Source organism: Varanus komodoensis, unplaced genomic scaffold, assembly GCF_004798865.1.
Source record: "Varanus komodoensis strain SLA01 unplaced genomic scaffold, ASM479886v1 scaffold11, whole genome shotgun sequence".
Classification (NCBI taxonomy): Eukaryota; Metazoa; Chordata; class Lepidosauria; order Squamata; family Varanidae; genus Varanus; species Varanus komodoensis.
In genome coordinates this window covers 5,642,556-5,658,424 of record NW_025335317.1, presented here as the reverse complement: position 1 = coordinate 5,658,424, position 15,869 = coordinate 5,642,556, and the positions used below count along the sequence as shown (strand labels likewise).

Genomic DNA, 15,869 nt, shown 5'->3' with positions numbered 1-15,869 from the left:
GGGAAGGCTGAACTACAAACATGGAATTCCCTTGCTGGATTGAGGACATTTTAGTGAAGGATATTCAACTTCAGGATGGATGCAATGATGGGGAAAAAGCATGACTAAAGAATAATACCATAGAAATCCCCCATGGGCAGAAAAAAATAATTACATGCACCAGTTTCCTGGAGAATTACTCTGACAGCAACTGTTGTTTTCAGTCACAATAAGGAATTGTGTACTTCAGGTAACAGCCAATTTTACAATCAGGAAGGTGGGCTGGGAGAGTCTAAGCAGTGAGAAGTAGTTTTGGGAAAGCATGCGAAAGTAGCAAGGAAAAGGGTCAGCTGGAAGAGCAGGGCAAAGACCACCCCTTAGCCACAGAAAATGTTTCTATGAAGCTTTCAGATTATTGTAAAGTAGGTCAAAATGAAATCTGATCCGTTACAAATGAGACTGGAGGCTGTGTGACTCGCAGCAGACGTCCCCATGCCAGAAACTGAAAATCCATTCCAAAGCACAGTTTCCACTCCTAAGCTGCCGTGGACAGCAGCAGCGCAGTGAAACAAATTTTTGTGTCATTGTGCAAGATTATTGGGGTTCAAAGAAAGGGCTTTCTGCAGTAGGTTAACCAGACGTTTTGATTAATGGCTCGTTTGCAGGATTAAGGCTATGATTTGTTCAGTGCTGTTGTGGTTGCCCTGCATATCTTTACGCACCGAGGGAACAGAGGTGTTTGGGTAACTTATCCTTTCTGGTGATCACAGGTCAGTTTGTGATTCCAGAAGGAGGTGGAGACGTAAGTGATTACAAAGGGGGTGAAAATGTTTTCGGTATAATTTGAAAGCCTGCAGTTGGCTATATTCAAGGTTAAATACCCATGTAAGGATATTTTTCACCTCATCCTGACTATTGCATGGATAGGAACACCACAAGAGATCACCACCACCAGGGGTGTAGGACCATGAGGTGGGACAGTAAGAGGATCCACAGGGAGAGGGCTGATCCCTCTTTGACTAACTTCCCAAAAATGTCCCATTTATATCCTGCCTTTTCCTCCAGAAAGCTGAAGGCAACACGCCTGATTCTTCACCTCATTTCATCCTCACAACAACTCTGTGAGGTAAGCTGGGCTGAGGATCATTAGCTGGCCCAACTTCACCCAAGGTGCTCTAACCTGCTCCCAGTCCAGTGCTCTAACCAGTGGCTGTCAGAGGGCCTGGTGAAATCTGCCGTTTTGTGTATGCCTGCTGGTGGCTGGGGTACCAATTCTAGTGTTCAGGACTTTGGCAACCTACATTTTTTGAAGAAAGGGCTGCAAACAAACTGATCTTCCACCACAGTTGTCTGTTTCCTGCCCAGCTCACTTTCACCCAAGTACAGTGATAGTCCATCCCATGCTCACAATAAGCTTTGATTTTTAAAAATCTGCACAAAAATCACATGTCAGTATTTAGCTATGTATATCTAAATTCCCCCTCAGAAAATTACATTTTGATAGCTATTTTGGTGCCTTTTTTAAAATCAAGAATGCCTTCAGGATTTTTGGGAACTGCAGAAGACAGCCAAGTACTGATCAGCATTTTTACCTGGGAGCTGTAGATCAATAAGTTCATACTGGCATCTTCACTAAATTCCTCAGGCACCCTTAAATTGTAGTTTACTCAAATCTCAGGACTATTTTGGGTGTAGCTCGCCATTGGAAAGCCCATTTGCTTTCATACATTCATTTGATGCTATCCAACCTGCCACATGCATGCGCGCGCGCGCACACACACACACACACACACACACACACACACCTAACTCTTGGATGGTTTTATTAATGTTTCCCATGCTAGTTTTCGGGACTATTTCAGGTCGCAGTAAAATGACACAAGCTAGGTACTACATGTGTCCAAAATCAGCACAAAAATTGGTTGTGCATTTTAAGTGAAGTAACATACAACTCACAGAGCCTAAGTAATACTGGCCTTGGTCATATTTTTCATTGAAGGATGGGGAGATCACATCTTTCCCTTGCTCATGTTTAATGTCACTGGGAAGGAACATGAAGTTAGAAGTTGGCACACCAAACCCCAGTCCGGAATCCACTGCCTTTTTTCAACCTTGTTCTTCATGACGTGACAATAACTCTGAACTGTATGCGCCAAAAGAAAAAGGCCAACATGAATCCGGATCACTTACGATAACCTTAATATTTCTTCTTTCTCAGGCCCTATCTCAACATTTTTTCAAAGCATGGCTCAGGCTTGCATGTAGTGAGTGTGATGGGTCAAAATAATTGTGGTTTGGCACTTGGACTGGTCTTTGGGAAGAGAACAGCCTGTGATTTACAGTGCATGTCCTACAGTCGTTTCCTCAGAATTCTGCCGGTCCGAAATGACCTTACTCCCAAGCTAGTCGTACACATAGGAGCACAGCCGTGATCCCACAAGCAAAGAGAGCCCACAGCTCGCATGATTCTGGGGTGCTTCCAGTTGCCCTCTAGCAGCTTGTTCTTCCCATGTGGTTAGTTGAACTTTATTTTTTCTGATAGCAACTGTAGTGGTGCTCTAACCAAAAAGAAAGCGTGCCTCTTTTCCAGAAGGCTGCTGCCTTTGATTCCAGCAAGCTGCTTTTTGCCCTTTTCATTTGACGTCAGAGTGTGCCCTGAGTTGAGTTGGCACATGTGCCCATTTCCTTGGCATTCTTGGAAGCCATGCTACCCAGATGCCAGCCTCTGAATGGTCATTTTTCTCCTCTCCCCCTCCAAACACCCAGTTCTCCCCAGGCCCTCTTTCAGAGGAGCTGAATGCTCTGGCCGCTTCCTGGTCGTCTCCTGTCAGGTTGTTCTCTCTCCTTTTCCTGGCTTTCTCCCATGCTGTCTCTGTGATAACGGCTGCAGAGCTCGGCCAGCTGGTGGCTGATTTGCTTTGCTGGGGACCAGCTCCTTGGGGGCGAGGAAAGGGATTCTTGCAATGGAAATGCTTCTTGCATAAAATGCCATTTGGATCACCCTCCCTGAAATTTAAAAACCCAAACCTCCACCTAGAACGTTATCTGCTTCATTTCCAGCAAAATGTAGAGAAACGGGGGAGTGGGGGAGTGAAAGTCAGGGCCAAATGACAGTGGGCATCTTCACACAAGGCTTCAAATGTTTCCCCTCCACACATTGGCCTTACATTGGAGCGTCTTGTGAAACCAGTGCTGGCCTCCGACTCGTTACTCTGCATTAACAATGGCCAATCACTCTTCCAGATACCATTTACAAGACACTCCAATAGCAATAGGGCCATAGCACAGCGGCTGAGCGCTTAATTTCCATGCACTTGGTTCAGTCCTTGTGGAGCAGGAAAAAGCCTGGAGAGTCTCTGCCAATCCTCAGAAGGATGTCATTCAGAATTTGGAAGGTGCATCTAAATGAGGAATGCAAGGGGGAGTGCAAGCTTGCAGAAAGCACATGCAAACAGACACTAAGAGATGCCAACAGGCATTTTGCCGTGCAAGAAATAAAGTATTATTTAGGCATATCAGACTCAGGAAACTTGCTAAGGGAGGCACTTGGATGGCAGTGTAGTTAAAAGATAAGGAGGTTATCCCGCTAAAGAGGTTAAGGAGATTGTGAAGAAGCTGTGTAAACTCTTTTCATCTCTCTTGACTGCAGAAGATACGGAACAGATACCTCTGCCTGAAGTGATCTTTTCAGGAAGGGCGTCTGTGCAACTGAGCTGAACAGTGGTGACAAATTATGAAGTTCTCAACCTTATTGCCAAACTGAGAGTTAATAAAACACCAGGCCCAGATAGTGTTCATCCTAGAGTTCTTAACTCAAATATGAAATTGCTGACCTTCTAACAAAATTATGTAACATGTCCCAAAGATCAGCCTCTGTACCAGTGGACTGGAGAATGAGCAATATAATACCAATTTTTTAAAAAGGGATCTAGGAAGGATCTGAGAGGTTATAGGCCTGTTAGCTTCATGTCTATATTGGGCAAATTGGTTGAGAGCATTATTAAATACGCATATTTAAGCATTCAGAAGGACAGGCCCTGCTGGAAAAGAATCACCATGGCGTCTACAAAGGAAAGTTCTTTCTTGTTAACCTTTTAGAGTCCTCTGAGAATGTCAAGAAACAAGTGGACAGGGCTGAACCAAGTTATGTTCTTTACTTAAACTTCCAAAAGCCTTGTGGCAGAGTCCCTCTCCAGATCCGCTACTGTTGTCTCTCATTCGGCCCTTGATCAAGAGGGGACAACCATAAGGCCCAGCTGATACCCATATGGGCAAAGCTTTCACTAGAATGTGGCTCTCAGTGGCACCAAGATTCTGCAGCATGCATCAAGTTGCCAGGCAGTGCTCAGACAATGACTGGATGAGGCCAGGGCTTCCTTGAGTGCTGCAGATCAAGGCCACCTCTAGAATGCAACTCTGTTTGCTAGCAATAGTTTGGTTGAAATGCTGGGTAAAACTGTGCTTCTCTGTGTGTTCTTTCTGGAGGATGGGTCCTCCACTACACTCTTCCAGATGCACGCAGCCCAAGCACGCCATTGTGACCTCCAGCTAGCCTATAGCAACTTGATTTCCTGTGTTGCTAACATCTCTTCATTGCAAGCTGTTGTAACATGCTGGTAACAATAACATTTCTGCAATCTAAATGGCTTGGAGGACAATAAAACCAAAATCAACCAATGCATGAGAAAAACAAATCAGGGAAAGATATTGTTCCTGACCGTGTTCCAAGAAATGCTTGGCATTCCCAATGTCCTTTGCTCCACTTCCAGGAAAAAAAATATTCCCGAATATTCGTGTTAATTTGTTTAAAGCTGGTTTGTATTGATAAACACAGTATTTCTGTGTTGGATCGGTTTCTCAGGTGCCCTTACACAGCTGTCCTGAGGAAGGGGGCTGGTCCTCTCTCCCCACTAGCATCTAGGTCATTTTGGCAAAACTCATAGAGTTAACAAGTTAAACAGGACCAGCTGAAGCTTTTCTTCTAAACCAACCTGAGGGTAAAGGAGTCTCATTCGCTTTGTGAATTCACTATTCACAATCAACTTTGTGAATAGTTGTGCACAGCAAAGGAAAGAAATAGACGTTGTTTTCATCAAATACTTTCATTTCAGCTTTCTTTTTCAAAAAATACAGCTACACAATCATTCAAAAGCAAGCAGAGTATTATTTTTACTTGCATCTTAAACTCAACTTCATCTTTGCTTATTTGTGAAGGCTTGTTATTTTCATTCTGGCTTGCGGTTTGCTTCCATCTCTCTAACATGATGTGTAATTCCAAACAATACTCTTGTTTTTATGTTATGGCAAACATTTGAATGAACAGCTGATTCCCTTTCTGGATTTTGTCTTTTTAAAAAAGTTTGTTCTGCAGCTGTGGCTGCAATAGGGAAGGTAAGAGAGGAAAGAGCAGGAAGGCTGCAACCTGAAACATTCTTGCTTCACTGGAACCACAACCTATAAGGACTGCAGCCAAGATGGTCATAACTTTGGTAGAAAAGTGGATGGAGGACACATTGTTCCAGGAAGCAGAAAAGAACTGCTCATGGGCTTCCAAAAGGCATCTTGTTGGCCCCTGTGGAGTCTGATCCAGAGGAGCAATCCTTATGCTCTTAAACTCATGCAGCTTTTAAGCTCCTTGAGGCAGAGATGAGCCTGTCAATATTTTTAGTTTACGAAACTCTGGAAAGCACCTTTGGCTAATTATCCAGTCTAGCGCATCATCAGTATTTATTTATTTAGCAAGATTCTATGCCGACCCATTCGCCAAAGCCTCAGGGCGGCTCCCAACAATAAATAAATACACATTAACCATATCAAACAATATAATTGGAGACGTTCTGGCCAAAGATATAAAATCAATAAATAATGTTAACAATTAAAATGACATTTAAATAAAAAGGTCTTGGCCTGGTGCCGAAAAACAAATAACGATGGCGCCAGGCGGACCTCTCTGGGGAGTGCATTCCATAGGTGGGGCGCCACCGCAGAGAAGGCCCTCCCCCGGGTACTTACCCTCCTAATGTCCTTCACGAAGGGTTCCTGGAGAAGGGCCCCTCACGCTGGTCTCAAGGGGCAGGAGGGCACATATGGACGTATGCGCTCCTTTAGGTAACCAGGACCCAAGCCGTGGAGCTTTCAAGCACATCTTCTCATTAACCAATGCAGTGGCCGTGTACAGTATGCCAGCAGACACAGGGTGCTGAGGAAGGTGTGGCTTTCTCTAGTGAGTTTCTGGCTACGTTTAAATTTGGACTGTGGACTTCCCCTGGCGATGATGGCAAATCAGAGCTTCCTCTTCCCTTAGCCTGGATTTTAATATAACAGTGTATTTTAGGGAGAAAAATGCCCGGTGCCATTCACAGGACACACTCGGTCATAGTACTAGAATAAAGTTTGCTGGGGCCAGTGCTTCAAAAAGCAAAGATATTCAGTGTTTTTAATCAGCTGAATGCTTCCACCACGGAGCAATGTAGCTGACCGACCTTTGGGACCTGCTGAAAAGGAACTGTAAAGATGTGTGCACATACCTTGACATGCAGGACTTGTGCCAAATCTAGTCTTTGCAAGGCTTTGCTTTTAGTGGCATGGTTCGGTACCTCGCTGAGTAATCCAGCTTCTGCTTTTGGGGCCTTTGGCCAATTCGGCTGAGAAGAGTCCCATAAACGTATCAAATAAATGTAAATAAATTTTATTTTTCTATATATTTGTGGATTAATCTGATGAGAGGCATGGAAATCATCCCATCTATTTTCTTAATTTTTACATAATGCCCACTGACTGCAGGCACTTTGAATAAGAAGCATTAAGAGTGCAATTCAATGAGGCAGCTGAACCTGAAGGATTATGAGCTTGTTGCATTGGGTGGAAGCCGCCATGAGATGAAAATTTATTTATAAAATGTGTACGCCGTCCAATTTCTAATGTCTCTGGACAGCTAACAGCATAAATAAATTGACGACTCACTCTGTCTGCAATTAATAAAATACAATAATAAAATTCGATGTTAAAACTTATTAAAATATTGATTAACTAAGAAGGTCTTAACCTGTTGTCGAAAAACATATAATGACGGCGCCAGGCGGACCTCTCTGGGGAGCGCGTTCCACAGTCGGAATTGCCCTGGACACCTTTGAATCTCACAAAGGTCATCTACATGCCATGCTTTGGAGCAGGAGATAGGGAGGCTGAGGGATGGACAAGATGGCAGCTGTGTCTTGGTGGGTCTGGTCCCACGCACCCACCCACTGGAAAAGCCCTTCTCCCAGGTTACTATTACGACTTAAGAAACTCAGCCTGTGTTCTGGAAGGCAGAGAGGGGGAACCACGTGATTTGCCAACCTTGTGGCTAGAAGTCTGTCCAAAGGCCCTTTCACCCACAGGTGGCCCTCTAGGAAAGTTCTCCCAGCTTTTCTAGACCTACATTTTAGAGACGGTTTCCTCTAGCTCAGGTTTCCGATGGATAAGGAGAAAAGCGGCCCACCCAACACAGGCTCTAATGTCTGTGCTTCCTTTCTCTACACAGAGACCCCTGGAAAAGCCTGACGGCCTGGATGTTTCCGATCAGAGCAAAGAGCACCCTCAGCATCTCTGCGAGAAGTGCAAAGTCCTTGGCTACTACTGCCGCCGTGTGCAATAAACACCGACAGGGATTGCCGCTGCCACCCCAGCTGGGGGTCCTCCAGCCGCACGTGGCAGTCAGAAGGAAGTGGGGAGAAGACACCAGCCAAGAACCCAGTGTGTCACCAGTATCGCCTATCCATAAACTAATAATATGCCTTACCTTTAATAGAATGTAACCCTTCTCCTGTATATGTGTATATATGCAGGTTGTATTTATAGGACTATGGTGTGTTTTGATATATATATGTGAAGCAGAAGTGACTGATGTAGGGCACAAATCACCAAGCACTGTTTCCACACGGGCCGCCGGTCTCTCTTCGGGCTTTGCACGGCCACCGGCGCAAGACAGGTGCAGGCTGTGGGGCAGGTCTTGCTGGACTGCGCCTTTCATGCTCAAGATGGAGTCACGAAGGCGGTTTCTGTTGATTGTTTACACAGTTCCAGTATCCTGCCCAGGTGAAGCAGTCGTGTTTGTCGAGAGAGGTATATAATGTCACGGAGATACAGACGGATGCTATTAATGGTTTCTGTAGACAGTAGATAGAGTGGACAGTAAGTTCAAAGAGTGTTCTAGTCAATGCCACAAGCAATATATTTTTCTAAGGCAAGGAGGGCTTGAGGTAGAAAAAGATTTAAGGAGGGGTGGGGGGTGTCCATTTTTCTTACCTTCAGGGTTGGTCTGAGTGTTCCTTTGAATTGCTTGCTTTCCTAGAATGTTCCAGAGCCACTGAAATTAGGCTTTTGGTAGGCTCTCGTTTAATCGAATCCGATGGTGATAAAGAACAAGTGGAAGAAATGTTTGCGGGAGTGATTTGCATGGGAAGGTCATGGTAGAACAGGAAGGATCAATCAGGAATCATCTTTCTTAGGCAGCAATTGTAAGCATGTTTACTTAGACGTAAGTGCCACTGAAACCCAAAGGTCTACATTTGAGTAAGTGCACTTTGGATACACTTATTTTTGCAACAAGTTGTTGACCAATGCTGTTCTCTTGTCGCAATGACTTTAGCTTTTCTCCATGTACTTGCTATGCAAGTGGTGACTACGATTCTTACCACCATTCAACCCTATCCCTAACCAGCTCTTGTAGGTAGCCAGCAGGATAAATGCTGCTTCTTTCTCATCGTGGATGGAAAGTCCGGCGTGGGACTGGGACTGAGGAGGCCTGGATTCTAGTCCCCACTAAGCCACAAGCTCGCTGGGTGATTTCGGGCTAGTCACGGATGACTCTCAGCCTCACCTACCTCACAGTGAGGAGGAAATGGGGAGGAGGAGAGCCATGCATTGGGGCCCTCAGAGGAAATACATGGGATATAAATGTTTCAGGATTCACAGCCAGACCCTCATTCTCATACGTGCAGTTTGGCCTTCACTGCCATAGAGAGCAGAGACTTGCTGCTTTCTCCTACAGTGGCACGGACTTCACCAGCGGTGGGCCAGCAATTCAGCAGTCCCACCATCAGTTCATACAGGTGGGAGAGGTGAAATGCACATACTTTCCACTATCTAAAGACACACTGTAGCTCCTGATCAGGAAATTCTATTGCAGGCTTCCATTTCGGTAGCTCCAGAGCAGTATCTGAGTTGTCCTCAAGCCACATAGTGGTATGTGCGGCCAGTGATGAGTGAGGGCAAGGATAGGCACTGCGTATTGGCCCGACGTTATGACATTCTGGAGGGGCATTTCGATGTTGCAAAGATCATGCCCACCCTGCAGGGCTCTCTGGAATGGAGAGGGCATTGTTGAAAGGTGGTGCTCACCACAAAAAGCATCCGTCACAAGCCAGGTCAACACCAGTCGGCCATTATTTTCTGGCTGTGGTAGGAAGGCCTTCCGTAGGATTTGGCTGGAACTAACCAAAGTGCCCCAGACAGTTCACTCAGTGCATGGGGTTCCTCTGTGGCAGAGTCTTTGCTGGTCTGCACATGGGCTGTTGCGTCTGAATTGGCCTTGAGCATAGAACAGCGGAAAAGCGACGCAGACCTCATGACTTGCCGGCAGCTGTGATTTTCTTCTTTTCAGAAGTTTGCAGCAATTGCTGTTTGCCCCCAGAGGTTAGACTCAAAGCTCCTCCTCAAGGCACACTGTACTGTAACTGATGAGAAGGCAGCAGCCACCCAAACAATGTTGCCCAGTTTCCAGAGGATTGCGCCATCGCTGGAGAAAGATGCCCCAGTGCAGCCGCTAGGACCAGCGTGGGCAAAGGCAAATTCACTGTGAATAATGGGGGAATTGCTCCCCAAACCTTAGCTGAAAAATTGTATTCGCCCTCCTTATGTCCCCTAGATTCAATGACACTTCCATGGAGCATCTGTCAAGTCTGGCTGGTAATAATTTCCTCTTAAATATACATCTAGGTAGCCGTAAGGATTTCATAGGAAAGAAAATTACTCTACAAAGCCTTCCCTTTTCCCTCTTTCTGGACGGGACTGTATAGTTTAAGGGAACTGTAATACTTGCCCTGATTCTTTTAAGAGCATTTTGAAGCATAAACAAATATATTATTGGACTGGCTCTGAATAATTCTAAGAAACCAATTTTTATTTCTGTATTCTGTATTAATTTAAGATCAAGCAGGACTGAAGTGCTTCTGTTGGACTGACAGGTGGGATGCCATTTCAGATATGCTTCATTTAAGATGAACTTAATGTGAACTTTAGGGTCTAACATTCCTGGCAAAATGGGGTCCTTTTTACGTCAAATCGTTTCAGGATGATGCCAGGACCCTACAAAGAATGATGCTGTACAATGAACTGCAAGCATAAAACATGCCATAATTGTCTCAATCAGCAATAACAATGAAGAGGTGTTCACTAGGATAACATTGATGCCATTGGGATTTGTTTGAATTAGGACCTGATAAGCCAAAGTGTTGCAGGAAAGGGAAATATTTGGCTGCCCCATTTATCACTGACCCCATCCTAGAAGTCCAGCCTCCTCTTATTCATACACATAAGAAGGTGCCTTTCATCAAAAAAGACCGGCAGTAGATTCCAGAGTCTCAAGTATTGGAAAGGTCATCAGACTGGGGAAGACCAGGATCTGTTCTCTGTCTCCCAGAGTGCAGGACACAGAATAACAGCTCAAGTTACAGGACAGAACAACAGATTCTGGCTGGGCATCAGGAGGAACTTCCTGACATCCAGAGCAGTGCAGCAAGGGAATCAATGACCCAGGGAGGCGGTGGGCTCTCCAGCACTGGAGGTGTTCAAGAGGCAGCTTGGAGGGCCCTTCGCGAGGGATGCTTTAACCTGGAGCTTTGTATTGACCATGGGGTTGGACCCAATGGCCCTCTGCCCCCTTCCAACACTGCTATTCTATCATTCTATGAGATATTTTTTATCACTGTTGAAAGGAATGGAACCAATTCTGGTAAGTGGGACTGAAGATGGCCGTTTTTAAGAGTTGAGAGTGTTATGGGAGAGGCATCTTCTACTGTGTACACAAATGTGTGGTTGGTTGTCTGCACAGGTCTTACTGGCCACACTGGTGTTCAAGACACTGTAAAATTAGGGGGGAAATGAGCACACACTGGGCAACAAAGCCTCTCTGAGGATATTGAAAATTGTGTGCCTCCAGTCATGACACCCTATGAGAGAGCTGGAAAGGATCAGACTTCAGTCGAGCAGCCAGCCAAATCCAACCTGTCTGCATCACAGTTTTTAGCAGAAAGCACACTTCTTTGTATGTGTGTTCACAGAAACCATGTTGCCATACTGTTCTCAACATGGCAGAACATCACCCCCAAAATGCATACATTTCTTTTGTTTTCCTAACGTTCATTAAGTAGACAAGTATTACATGGGTTGCAGACAGTCTAAATTTTTACAAAAGATCTATGGAAATTGTCATACATTAATTGAAATAGTTGAATCAAATAGTTCAAATTCAATAGCTAGCATGATCTAGCAGTAAAGGGTGAGTGGAGCTCAGGACCTGGATCCTTTGAAGATCCTGTTAAATACCTGAGCAAGTCATTACGAAATGTGTGTTTCCTCAATCACTGTGAGAATTGGGGGTTCTAATTCTTCTTCAACTGAAGTTTAGGTGTTTAAATTCAAATGGAGTTTCTTGACATGGTTAGATAAAAAGCATGACCTGCTTAATGACCACTGGAAGTCAATAAGTTGGACCCCACTTTAGACATGCTTAGAGAAGACCTCCAACTAACTGAATTCCCATTGATATCAATGGGCCTACTATATGACTAAGAGATGTTCAAACCCATTGTAACTACCAGAACAAGGGATCCCACCTTCAAACCTTGTTTACGTGCGCATTTATCCTGGAATAACAAGCCCTGAACTTTCTGTGCTTTGTTTACATGAACAAGGAGTTCTCTGAGGCAGAAAGTAAGGATGAAAGACAGTATTAAATTGCAGTAAAGAAATAATGCGAGCTCCTGGATTATTAGAGGATATTGAGTCACTTTCCGTTTCATTGCCAGATCAGCAACTGAAAAGAAAGGCATGGCTGTTACGTTGGGCATGCAGAGGTAGGCAATGGCTCTTGAAAACTTGGACTTTGACGTGAATTACGTTTCATTCTTGGGAGGAGGAAATGAGTACGCTAAGGCATAGGCATAGTATCACTCCTTGAGCACTTAAGAATGTTTGCAATAATCACTCTGATTCTAGAAAACTAATTGGAAAAATGAAGAAATCTGTAAGAGTATAACTGGGAGAAGTGGTCCCCATATTCTTCTATAGAACCCTGCATATAGCAATCGATCTCTCTTTAAAAAAAAACAAAACTAGTCGCTGAATAACTCTTTAGTGACATTACAGTACAACCTCTTACAAATAATGCCAAAAACGGTTTGCCAACAAGACAGCTAGAAGATCTGGAAGTTATTTTATCGACGTGTGTTCAAAATCAGGGTCACTTTGCACACTTCATTTCATAGATGAGGCAGTAAATTTATACAGCTCCATATATAGGGACAGAGTCTGGTGTCCAAGGAACGCCTTGTGTACCTCTGCAGTGTTTCTAATCGTGCGTACAAAGACCTTCACGGTTTTGATTTCTGACCTGCAAAGACGTGTGTCATGTTGGATGGCCACTTTGGTGCTTTTCAGAGGGCTGTTGGAGGAAGGTTCCCGGTGCCCCCAAAAAGTCCTAGTGGTGCTTCTTGGCAGTTCATGCACAGCCATTGAAATCCTGGGTGTCTGACAGCTCTTGGAGATGTGTTATCAGTTACTTTTATTTAGACAGAGAAAGAACCTTGGGTTTCCAGGAGATGGGCCTATGGCAGAATTCTTCCATGCCATGGCATCATGCAGCACAGTTTATTTCCTTTACTGAGATGCATGCAAGAAAACTTCCATGCAGCCCAGAACCCAACCTGCCAAGTACTGCCCCTTCTGTAACCCCACTTTGCATTCAGCCTTTTTGAGCCTAATTACGCTTACTTGGAAGTTCCCGTGAAATTAAAATGTGATTTCTGAAGAATCGGATTAGGGTATTATGATTGTTTCAGTATAGAATAGCCTATGCTAAAGATGCTATTAATATGCATAAAAAGGTCAAAGTGAAGTACTTTTCAGTCCCATTTATTGAAATGGCAGAGCTAAGCACATAAGGGGATGGAACTAAGTTCATAATATACGCTTTCCATATGTAAGATTCCAGGATAAATTCCTGGCATCCTCACTTTGAAGAGGTTTTTGGATGGAACCTGTACCAAACACCTTGGTGGGCCCGTCTGAGTGATTATGTTGGTCTCATACTCTGATTCTGAATGTGGCATCTCCCAATACCTGCTGAAATCAATGGGAATGCAAAGTATTTTCATTCTGGCTGGATTGTACCCAGTACATCCTTCAAGTCTGTATTTAGGCTTCTGTGGGTAATGCAAGAAGTCATCCACATGGAAACCTTGATAAACTTTAAGCTTGGGTTAAACTTGGGTTCTAATTCAGACTTGCTGGCTTGGGCCACACCCTGTCATCCTTCAAGGCAGTATTGGACCCCTTGCCAGCGCTTCCGTGCCATTTGTTTTATGTCTATAAAAACCACTGCCTCTGGAAATAATGTCGAATGACTGTAGCACTCAGTTCGCCGACTGAAATCATAGCTATACAAATGAAGGATTGAATTTTCTTAGGATGAATATCAAAGGGACAATCGTGTGCAGTTAATAAATGTAATCCATATTAATGTTTACCCCGCTATGAAGTATTTTACAGTTTTACTTGCAAATGTGTATTTATCTTGAGTTATACTTGATATAGAGCTCCTTTCCATTTGTTTTGGTTTTGTTTCTTGTTTTTTTTAATACTGTGTGTGTATTTTGGAAAATCTTTTTAGGTGTTTAAAATTTTTGAATGGTTACAAATATTTCTTTGTAATACTGAATTGTTATCTGGAAACTCTTTGCAGTAACCTTTTTTGTATATATTTGAAGGCCTTTTTAAAAAATGCTATTGTTTGTGCTTGTTTGGGTTTTTTAAAAGTGTTTTTACAACTCTTTTTTCAAGTTTTCAAAAAGGGCCTTGGTTGTCTACTTAGAATACTAACAGAGCTAAGAGTTTTCTTAAGTATTATACAAAATTAAGGGTGTATCCTCAAGAAAATATTTATGGAAGGAATTTGCTTTTTCTTTTGGTTTGTTTGTTTTTTTACAATGCTTTTGTCTGTATAAAGTATGCAACAGAACTACATTATGAAGGAAATATTGTCTACATAAAATATTATATGAAAGTTGGTACATAATTCTGACAAGAAGAAAAAACCTTGCAATTCTCTAAGCCATATTGTTGTTGTTTTTGTTTTCCTTTGGATGAAAATATCAGTATTAAGTAACCAGTATATTATTCAGGTGTTTAGAACTTATATTATGCTTATTCAATTTATTTATATCTGTACTTTGGAAAGTACTGCCTTTTTAGAGAAGCTATGACTGACTTGGTAAGAAGCTATGCTTATCACTTTATGTCCTTTAGGAAGACACACTAATGGTCCAGCCCTGAGATGTAAGCTTATGACGGGGCTGTAGTATTTGCTACATCAGCACAGGCGTATCGCTGCAAAAGCATTACTCTGAGGATGTCTTCTCGTGCTATAACATGTTTAGGTGTAGCCCAAAGTGTTTTTTAACTTATGCCTAAAAATGGAAAGACTCAATGTGACAAACCAGTATTCGAAACCCTGCACGGCATCGAGATTCACCGGTTAGACGGCTGAATTGGTTGTGGAGTGAATTTTCCGTGAGAACTCTGGGTTTGTTGCTGTGGGCTGTGTGAAATGGTTGGAAGGATCATTGTTGGTTTTCAGGAATTCTGCAGCTTGGTTCTATGATGATGAGTTTACTTGGTCCCTTCGGGGACGGTGGGGAAGGCACTGTTTTACCAAGCGATGCTCACGGCAGTTTTGAAAGACACCACGCTCAACTCTGCAATGCTATGCTAGTGTTGACGCAATGCAGTCAGTCGGTGGCCGTAACCAAGAGGGGTTCAATAGATGTATGCAGTTTGTGTTTATTTTTATTTAGAATGCATAACACGATACAATATGCATGTGCACATATTATACGCATCTTACGCTTTATGGTTTCACGTATCTCATTAAGATTGCTTTGTTTGTTTTCTAAACGATGCTAAAATTCAATCCTGTACTGGACTGTTATTTCCCTTATAAAGGTTATTTAGAGCAGCATTCACTACATTGTATAAAACTAATTCTGATCATATTAATTTCTGCAGATTTAGATTAGTTTAAAGTACTTATGAACTTTAAAAAAAGCCTAGCTGTACTCACTGACTTCTTCTCAGTTTCAGTTGTATAATTTTTTCTCTTCTGTAACTGACAGTTAACTTGTACAGCTTTAAAAATAATGATAACCTTTCTATGGACATGGGCTGCAGGGTGGGGGGCAGGCTTTTCTCAGCCACCAAGATGTCAACTGGGGAACTGGGTGTTTAAAAGACTGTCAAACCTCTGCTGTGGATTGTCCATAAAATGGCATTCCGACACGTGCCTTATTTGCTGAATAGTATATGGCTTGCCTTTAGTATTATCACAGTTTAATGCTGTATTAAAATTCTGCAAAAAGAAAGAATGAATGGTGTTCTCTCTTTGCTTTTCATTGTATGTGTGGGGACCATACAGGAATCAAGACCAGGAGTATGGGTTCTGGAGTGTGTCCTGATGGGGAGCCAAGGTGGGCTGGGGTGGAGCATCTTTTGAAGTCGGGATGCAGGAATATGTGGAGTAATGAAAGTTGATCCGTACTTGGCTTAGCTACTCTGGGGCTTTGTACGGACTACCA

General features: G+C 43.3%; 1 protein-coding gene across 1 annotated transcript in view; it reads left to right on the top strand.

The window, feature by feature from the left end:
• The window catches only part of ZCCHC24 (zinc finger CCHC-type containing 24), a 136,212-nt gene extending 120,553 nt beyond the window's left edge, over positions 1-15,659 (top strand). Inside the window, exon 4 of the mRNA XM_044420302.1 lies at positions 7,502-15,659. Coding sequence (XP_044276237.1) covers positions 7,502-7,615 — 114 coding nt within the window. The 3' untranslated portion in view covers positions 7,616-15,659. The remainder of the gene's footprint in view (positions 1-7,501) is intronic.
• The last annotated feature ends 210 nt before the right edge of the window (positions 15,660-15,869 follow it).